Source organism: Nymphaea colorata, chromosome 1 (genome assembly GCF_008831285.2).
Source record: "Nymphaea colorata isolate Beijing-Zhang1983 chromosome 1, ASM883128v2, whole genome shotgun sequence".
Classification (NCBI taxonomy): domain Eukaryota; kingdom Viridiplantae; phylum Streptophyta; class Magnoliopsida; order Nymphaeales; family Nymphaeaceae; genus Nymphaea; species Nymphaea colorata.
The window spans coordinates 2,982,088-2,992,309 of NC_045138.2; the positions used below are offsets into that span (position 1 = coordinate 2,982,088).

Consider the following 10,222-nt stretch of genomic DNA (forward strand, 5'->3'; position numbering starts at 1 on the left):
TGCCCATTTGCAAGAAAACTTGACGTTTTGACACTTATTACAAACAAATAGCGAAGAAAAAGGAAAGCAAAGAAAAATACCAAACACTCCAAATAAGAAGTGTCAAAGGTTTCCGCCATACGAAGACAGAATTGAAACGTGTACGTAGATTTTGAATCAACACAGCCTTCTGAGATGGGAAAAAAGAAAAGGAAAATTTGATCAACCTGCACGCACAAGCACAAGTACAGGCACAGCTATTGGAAAGATCTACATAAACGTTATGTAAAGGTACAACGTCAAGGAGTTGACAAGAAATTAAGACGGTAGTAAACTAATGGATTTGTCACTGAACATGTGCAAGGGGCTAGAGGATGAGTGTACCGGTACAAAAACACAAACTAGTAGCATGACTCATACTGAACTAACAGAAAAATGACCTCAGTTAAACTGCTTCATGATCCGTATATGTTAGTGACGACCATACATTTGAGAAGAATCATACTGTCCATATCCAGGTTGAGGAGAGAGGGTTTTGGCATAACCCATTGCCGCATTCCCACCATAACCCCCATAACCAGGTTGGGGCGCTGACTGTTGATCATAGCTTGGCGCATTAGCAGTTGGTGGTCCATATCCCTGAGCGTTATTTGTTGGCCCACTATAAGGAGCAGCCTGCATGTTGGTGTAACTTGCATCTCCATGCGCCTGGTAGCCATAACCAGGATTAGCTGGAGCCTGATGATCACCGTACCCTGGTTGAGATGGGTATTGGCCATAACCGCCAGCCTGACCAGCTGGCTGTCCGTAGCCAGGGGCGGTAGCAGAACCAACAGGTTGTTGATTGTATCCATCGTTTGTAGGTGGGGCTGTGGCATAAGGGTAGGATTGCTGGGGTGGTGCCCCAGATGCATAAGGATAAGGCTGTTGGGATGGCACATTCGATCCATATGCAGGAGGAGCAGAGCCCTGCTGCGGCACTTCCCCTGGCTGAGCTGCCCTTGGTGGACCATAGGATTGAGGAGCAGGTCCTTGAGACATGTTATCATAGCCTGGTTTATTGTACGGTTCCTGCATGTATCCTGATTGAAACCCAGCTTGTGGTGGATACCCTGGTTGAGAACTGGGTTGTTGTCCACCATAAAACTGTTGGGTTGGATTTGCCTTTTCATAACCTGAGTCTGGATATTGTCCATAGCCTTGTTGGGGCGGCATTGATTGTGAATATGCAGGTGGTTGCCCATAACCAGATCCACCTTGTGCCTGTCCATAATTATAACCAACTTGAGATGGCGCAGGAACTGGAGCAGAAGATGGAGGTTCTGTCACATGCCCCCCTTGTGCATAGTAACCATAGCCACCAGCTTGAGGGGGGCCTTGTGTAGCAGCAGGCCTTTGATCCCAACCTGGATTAAAGCCACCCCTGGGTGGTGGCTGTTGAGAATAACCACCATAACTTTGAGGTGGATATTGAGTCTGAGATGGGTACGGTCCTCGCCTCTGATAATCGTAACCCATTTGCTGTGCTGGAGGTGGTGGACGAGCACCCCATTGAGGCATAGCTGGAGGCCCACCAGGGCGATATGCTTGCTGGTTCGCTCCAGCTGGAGCCAGAGGCCTTACAGGAGCCTGAATCACAAGCATGGACTTAGAAAGATAAGTAATGTGTGCTAGCAAATGGTTGGATGCTGCTTAAGTTAACAGATAAAATCCAAACGGTATAGGCTGTGTTCCCCCTGTCTGATGACAGGTAAGAGGAGGATAATATGCATTGATAAAATAAATACTTGGATTCACAAATATGGTTTCAGACAGGAATTACAAACCTCCAAAAATAAATAACCACAGAATTTAAAACAAAAAGTCAGTTAAATGCTCCATATGAACAAGAACAAAAAAAAGATGCCAGAAATAAGATTGCTCATCCGACCAACTTAGTTCAACAGAACATATAGAGCAAACAAACTGTGATGCAGACAATATTCAAATGACATGAAACAAACAAACTGTGATGCATATACCCCCACAGGAAACACCATAAATTTGGATGCAACAAGCATATAACCAGCAATGGAATTAGTAGAACAGACATTTACATCACATGACATACCATCGAATTTTACCAAGCAAGCAACGCCATCAGCAATCAGGATACCAATTCAACATATACATCATTTCTCCCATAACATGTCATGTTAGACCATCAACAAAAGATCTTGAACATCTTTACTGGGAAATAAACAATTACTCTGGAAAACATGCGTCCACCTGCCAGCAACAGACAGTCTTGGACCAAACATGCTGCAAGCTATGAAATTAAGGTATGCATGGAACACCAAAGTCAATGAACCAAACAGGATAAGGATCTGATCGATGGCAAAGCTACAGGCCAAGGGAGACATGGAAGCAAAAACATGGGCATGTACATGAACATGCAGAACAATTCTTGACGAAACACTTCATAATCCTGGGATAATCCAAGAATTGGCTGCAACCCTATCAGCTCTCTCAATCCATAGTAGCACCCATATCATGCCAATATGTCATATAACTTACAAAAAAGTAGTAGCTTGGCCTAGACCACAACGTTGATACCCACAATAACTGTATGGAAAAAGAGCCATCAACTTCACGTTACTTGGTGCATGCATTTGAACATCAGGATGGAAGCTAGGCTTATCAAGAATTTATGACATCACAGTACTAGTTCCAGTACTCAGCTGTGGAGTCTCAAAGTGACCTTACCAATTATGTGCTTTCCTGGACCATAAAGGACCCAAGAAGATACCCCTCCTCAACTGATGAGAGTACAAATGGATGTAAAAGACATAAAGCTGGCATGAGTCTCGATGTTGGCTCTCCTACCACATCTGCATTATGAAAGCCAACCAATTCGAAGTCCGTGCTTTTAGCATAAATGAATCATGGCAATTAGCATCTGAAACCAAATGTAATATCTTCCCAGACGGATGCATGTTTTGCATGGGATCACATATGAATACACCACCATCTCAAACGCAAGTGAAAGCCTAGCCTAGCATTTTCTATAACTTCTGTATAAAAATTGGGAGAGAATAGCATGTTTTATTTATATCCATATGTTCCCAAGGTTAAAAGGAAAAAAAAATGGAACATGACAGGTTCCTAGCATGAATGAAAATAGATACTTCAACAACTGTTCAGAAAACCTAAGACACTCAATTGCCAAACTCATTCTACAAGACGCACAATCACTTGAGCCATTTTAAGGATAGATCCCACAATAAATGCCCTTAAAAAATTCAAAAAAAAAAACGGCAGCAGAACTTCAAGTACAAGAAAGCACTAAATAGTAAATAGTGAATGAAGGAATTTAAATTAGTTGGATGTGAAAGTTGATGATTCCTTAAATAATTTCAATGTGACAAACGGCTACAATTTTTTAAAAGGCAAATACGCCTGACAATTAAGGATATATTGCTTTCAACTGGTGGAAAAGCAAGTTTCATCTTGAGCAAATGGGTTGACAACAAATGACTCACGAAACACTTTCCAATGTCAAGAAACTTTTATTATTAGGACATCATCCTTGCACCACTCCATTGTGAGATGTGCACGAGTGCATATGCATTGTGCATCTATTACAATGATGCTCATCTGGATAACCTTTAGAGTTTAGATTGCTAAGCAATAGAAATGCATAGTAGGCATAGTTGGTGATTACCCCAAAAAGCAAAACACAATAATAAGCGAGTAGCAGATATAAAACCCCAATCAATTTGCCCTTCAATAAGAAGGTCTATGTGCTAGAGTGGGCTAGACCAACTGCTAAGGCTTCATGATCAGAAACTGGGTCATAGTTCCAAGTTCCAAACTATACCATTGAGAAGTTTATGTGACCCTGAAGAAAGCCGAAGCCAGAAAAAGATATCATCAAGTGATGGACAAAATTCACAACGTTCCATTCACAGACATACTTTTTATGTTTGCACATTTTTAGCACTTTGCAACAGGTTCCCATCCTACCACTAAGAACAAATAAACAAAAGATAAAAAGTAAATACCCTAACTGACAAGATAAACCCAATCCTGTTATTTGTTTCTGAAGGTCTAGAACAACATACCTTCCACAGCTTCCATGTAGCCACTTTTCCCATGTTCTGTGGCCGCTGAAGGAACCTATTTAGGTATTGAATATGTAAATGACACAAAGGAATGACCTTGACACATCAAATGAGGCCTACAGTCTTCATTCACAACTCAAGGAAGCACAAGCAGTCTTCAACCATTGAATCCTGTAAGTTTATTTCAGATAGGTCGCATTTTTTAGTAACTATATTTCTAGCTCCGTAATATTTCAGTTTATGCCCCTAACAATTATCTAGATATACCAAGAGAAATGTATGGTCTAGTAAGGCCACCACAAAAATATATATACTTATGCATCCGGCATGCACCTATATTTTACTTTATGGCTTCTCTTGGCTATGTGGTTCAACCAGGGGAGACATCAGGCTGCAAAAAATAATTGAATGATCTTACAGCAGAAACTCTGGGGAAAGAATCCACATGGTGCCCTATAAAACCTGACATAAAATATTTAAGTGGTCAAAAAGTTCTACCCTAACAAACATTAGCTGAGTTAAGATCAGATCTCACAATCCTTCCCAGCATATGTAACTAAGAGTATAAAACTTACCGCCAAGTTACCAGCCCTCAAAACTTAACTGGTCATAATCTGTGTGCTATCAACTACCTCTAAATGGTTGTCCAATATAGACTTAGTAAAATCAAACACCTTAATTCCCCATGCATTTTGGACTTGATAACTGACAAATAAGGCGCTTATAACAAGCAAACTAAAATTTACCAAGTAGCAAATTTTGGAAAAATAAAAATGAAATCAGGGCTTCAATATTATGACATGTAAGCCCAATAACATAAACCGCAAAATAAGCAGCTAGCCAATTATCAGAATAGCTAAGCACCAACCCCTATGAAGCGACAATGACATAGAACACCTCTAACAAAAGCTGTCACAAAAGCACCAAAACAGCCAGCAACATTAAATGATGAATGCATTGACAAACATCAAATCTAAGATACTCTTACACCTAAGAATATAACCCTACACGCGAAAAATAAGTATATATTGAACATGGGCTATCTCTACAAGTGTAAACAAAAGACATTGAAAGAAATTGAAAATGGTCACAAAAGAAAAGAAGATGCCTTTCTATAGAAAGCAATTAATATGAACACTAAATGACACTCGAGCTAAAGCTAATCTCAAATTTATCACAACCACACTAGAAAATTAGAGCAATTAGTGACTGTTATGACTACATCAACGTTTAAGAGCTCCAAAACCTGACCGCTGCTCAGTTTTGCAAGTTCATTTCACTATTGTCAAGAAATATGCATCTCATCAAGAATCTCACTTTTCCCTCTGAATCGGCAACTCGCAATATAACATTATTATGCAGGGTAACAACACCACTTTTGATTAACCTCCCGATGCGAACTAACATACAAGACCCTCCACAAGAACCAATGAGATGCTAAACTGTGTAACAGTCATTTTCTCTGCCTGCATTACATATCTGAAAATAAGACTAACAAAGCTGCAAATATAGAAAGAGAAGGCACACATCAAAAAACATAAAAATGAATCATTATTGTATGCATATTGAGGAGTATACTTCATCTGTCCAATCATGTGACATCACAAACAGACTTTCATTTCACAGCACAATCTGAAGAGGATCTAGCAGTCCAAAGCCAATAGAAGAAACAGAGCTCGATCCAACCAACAATCATGCAACAACGTAATTAACTAAAAATGCACTCTAAGCTGCATCCCGTTATTCAGACAGTAGAAGTCAGTGGTAGAAACAAAGTCTACACTATGCATTAAAAAAAATGAACAACATGGATACAATAGACTAACCTGGTTCATTACAACTTTGATCATATCCCGTGCAGTTTCTATCTGTTGCTTACTTCCAGTTACTCGTATAGTTCTTTCTTTGGACACATCACCCTCAGGGAGGTGTTGAGGAACTAACTGGTGAAGGAAAGATGCTTATTCAGGACTTTAATTTATCTATAATGACATAATAAGTTAATAACTATTGTTACAGAAAAATTTTAGAGCAACTTACCTGAATGCGAGCCCCAGACCTGGTCTGAAGACTCTTAATTGTTTCCCCACCTTTACCAATAATCAGGCCAACCTGGCACAGCATTTTAATTAATGACACACAGATTTAGGAAGATGGATAGGAAGCATCTACAGATCTCATGGATCAATAAGGAAGGTTTCTAATACCTTATCATTAGGCACTTGAATCTGAAGTTGTTCTCCACCATTCTGCGCGACAGCAAAACCCCGAGCAACAAGAGCTGGTGAACCCCCTGCTTCAGCCTGCACAATAAGTACAAAATGAAAGACTGCTGGCCTATCACATATATTAAGTAACACGAGTACCAGATCTGTCATTAAATCATAAATTTAAGCAAAAAAGATACCTCTGCAATAACATCCTTGATGAGTTGCTCTGCCTTGTTGATATTTTCTGGAGTTCCTATTAATTCCACCGACCTTGTTGTTGAAGATGGGTCAGCATCAACATCCCTTGTTATCTGAATTTTGGCACCTGAATTATACTGCAGGTACCTGATTGTGTCCCCAGCTTTACCAATAAGAACTCCAACCTGTACCAGATGGTCCACCAAAGCGTCAGTCATAAAGAAATATAGAACTTCTCGATGCCAGTAATATTAATTTAAGAAATCAGGACAACTTCAACATAGAAATAACTAAGAATAAAAACAAACACACACCTTATTGTTAGGGACTTCAATTTTATGCGAAGTTTCTGTCTCAGACTGAGGTTGTTGATCCACATTAGGAGGAATAGTTTCTTGTGGAACACCTGGGGTAGGCTGCTGAGAGTTCTCCACTGCTGTATCCTCAGAATTCTCTGGAAGAACATCCTCAGACTTCTCAACTGTGTCACCTGCTTCAGCAGCTAAGGCAAAAAAAATCACATGTCAATATGCAAGTTCTAACAGAAAACAAAAAACCATGCGAGTAGACAGACAACTTGTGGATGAAAGAAGTAAAGCACATGGTTCATGACAACAACAAAGAAAAATGTACTTAGGATAAAGAAGATAGTAAATTATTGATGTAGTTTACTGCAAAGACCATGCAGAAAAAAATAAAATGCAGCAGCCAAGATAAATCATTCAAATCTTGTTGTGGAAATGAAAAGCATTCCAGGAAAGCCCAAAGCTCGTGTTCCTGGAACACATGGTAGAAAAAATAATCCCCTAGTATACGACTCGTGTTACTGGAACACGTGGGAGAAAAAATAATCACCCAATATATGACTCATGTTACTGGAACACGTGGGGGAAAAAATAATCACCCCATATATGGCTTGCATCAACAAACAAACGACTCATAACAATCTTTTATTTGCTTACCAATAAAAACACAACTGCCAAAATGCTGACCCTTCTGAACCCTGGTACAAACATTACTATGTTGATGTGCTATAATGCAGTCACGTGCTAGTTTAGACCTGCTAAGGCTTCCTATGCTCAAATGTTTATTGTTTTAATGCTATTAGAATGTTTTTGTTCGGTTTCATTTTAGTGTTGCTAATACATGGTGTGAAATATGAATTACGCATACACTTTCTTGCTCTCTCTTTCATCTCGTTTCAAATTAATTTACCACAACGTATTAAGTGATATCTTACATTTGTTGACTTATGCTTATTATGCATTGAATATAATTACATAAAATGCATATCTCCTTGTTTATAAAATAACATCTTCGCTAATGCTTTTAATATTTAATCGTGAATTCCCCTTATTTTTGGCTTTTCATTTTGACTGCCTAGAGACGCCCCCGTGCTGATTAACCATGCATAATCCCCAAGATATCCTGCCTAATGCGTTTGGCAGAAGGAAGCGTTCATGAGTTTGAAGTTTGAACTTTGAAGTACAATAGGAAAACAAAGAAACTAGGAAATGTAAAACAATCCAAACTCAACGACCCGTTATCCGGTTCCAAGATATGGGAGTGAGTAATCAGAACAAGGCGCCTGTCAAACTATTATTCAGAAACAATATGCATGCAACAAAGACTCGTACACATTTTCCCGTTTGGATGTTTTTGCATACGTCTCTCTCTTGCCACTGAACCACGATCGAAAAAAGTGTCGCAAATAAAATAAGAACTCCTGCGTCTCAATAAACCACGATATAACTTGAATCGACCACAAAAAAAAAACACGTAATCGAAATCTGAAACGCATGACACGTCGAGAGGAAGCCATTGTATGGTGCAGAGGTAAGCAGCAATAAGATAAACGGACAAAGAACAAAAGACCCTTCATCTGAGTCACAAAAAATTCCGGTGACCAACGAGAAATAGGGAAAAACCCAATAAATGCCAGATTGTTTCAAGAAGATACCCTGGTGATCAGGTTCGTCCAAACGAGGACGTTTCGCCTCCGGAGCACCTTCAAGGCTTTCCTCGACATCGGGAGCCTCCTGAACGGCGTTCTCCTCCCCATCTTGTGCTTTCTCGTCGGGTTTCTCAAGTTCCTCGTCGGGTTTTTCCGGGTTCTCATCGGGTTTCTCCTGATCCTCTTGGAACTTTTCCTGATCTTCGTCAGGTTTTTCGCCATTTTCCTGACTCGGAAGCTCGATTGCCACCGGCTCCGCATCGAGCTCCTCGATCTTCCTCTTCTTGTCCGCGGCCACTGGGCTGACGGCGACCACCTCGCTATCCTCCGCCATTTTCCGCTCCCTGTGAGATTTTTGTCGTGGGTTTTCGCGGCAGAAAAAGAACCCAGAACCCTAGATCTCCAGATGGGTCTAGCGAGGATAGAACCAACGAGTGCCCTAGAAGACGAGGGCAGAGGGTTTTGTAGAAAGAGAGAGAGAAAAAAAAAAGAGAGATATAACCGCAATATGGCACTTGAACCCTTTATAGTAAGACGCCTAGGGCAAAACTAAGAACTGACGAAAAAGGGCCTTGACCGTTGGGGTTTGACCCGCGTGGCATCCTATCAACTGATCGGCTATTACGGCGCTTGGTGAATTGTTGAATTGTGTATGGAGAGGATTATATGTAAATGGTCATGTTACATCCTGATTCACGCATAAATCAAGCTCTCCCTTACGAACCAGAAAACGTTGCATGGACAGATATATAGAGTTGAGCTTGTTGCTTGTTTTTTCGTTATGTTTATAATTTCTTGTTTGAAAAATAAATAAATTATCAAAAATCGTTAAAAATATATATATATATTATGTTTGGGCCCTGACCACAATGGTGTGATTAACATGCCTTTGCATTTAAAAATTCAACCCCTTGATGCCAAAAATTAAATAAAAAATAAATAAAATATGTAAAAATACATAAATACCTCTAACATAGAAAACTATTTGAGGAGTCAAACGCGCCTTTGCTGTGTCTCTACCGCTTTGAAGATCAATTCTTAAAAAAAAAATAAAATGATTGGCTAAGTAGCACGAGCACATGAATAAGCAAATGGTTATGAAATATTGATATGTAAATAAGTAATTTCTGTGAGTTTATGAAATCGTTTGGCAGCAGCAGTTTAATGATTCCGTCTTTTGACCTTGTGAGCAAATTCACTGAACAGCATCGTACTGTTGTTATTTTCAAAACAGCTTTTAAAGAGTTGTTTGGAAAAAGTAACGGTACAGTTTCATTCGTGCATTTGCTATAAAAAGTGAAACAAATTTGTCTAACCTTTTTTGATGTGTCTAACAAATCTAACCAGTTTTTGGTCAAATGAATGAATGACTATTATTGTTTCCAAACAATTTTTAATTGGCATTTGACAACAATAGCATATTTTTACTGTCTCGTAAATCTATCCACAAAATTAAATAAATTCACATATGCTAACATATTGTTATTATTGTCATACACCTCTAAATGAACAGTTGTATGTACAAACCCATGCATACTTTTGCATACATATATATATATCGTTTTGGAATTTTAAATGGTGAAGTTTTTCTCACAAATAACATATCGGAGTTTTAAATTGTGAGGCTTTTTTCGGGTATAATATGATGAGCTTGAAAAAAGAATAAAAAATATGATAAAAAATTAAAAATGAATGAAAAATAAAATAAGTGAGAAACTAACATTGAACCACTTAAGACCGTTTGTATCCTAGTTGACAACTATCATTAAATATTCAAG

General features: G+C 39.1%; 1 protein-coding gene across 1 annotated transcript; it reads right to left on the minus strand.

The window, feature by feature from the left end:
* Nucleotides 1-237: 237 nt before the first annotated feature.
* Nucleotides 238-8,943, minus strand: LOC116246440 (uncharacterized). The gene is made up of 7 exons (XM_031618314.2): nt 8,451-8,943; nt 6,805-6,992; nt 6,490-6,675; nt 6,290-6,385; nt 6,123-6,194; nt 5,909-6,025; nt 238-1,608 (listed from the first exon to the last, which is right to left on the minus strand). The coding sequence occupies exons 1-7, from the start codon at nt 8,776-8,778 to the stop codon at nt 451-453; spliced, it is 2,145 nt and encodes a 714-aa protein (XP_031474174.1). The 5' UTR covers nt 8,779-8,943; the 3' UTR covers nt 238-450.
* Between the last annotated feature and the right edge of the window lie 1,279 nt (nt 8,944-10,222).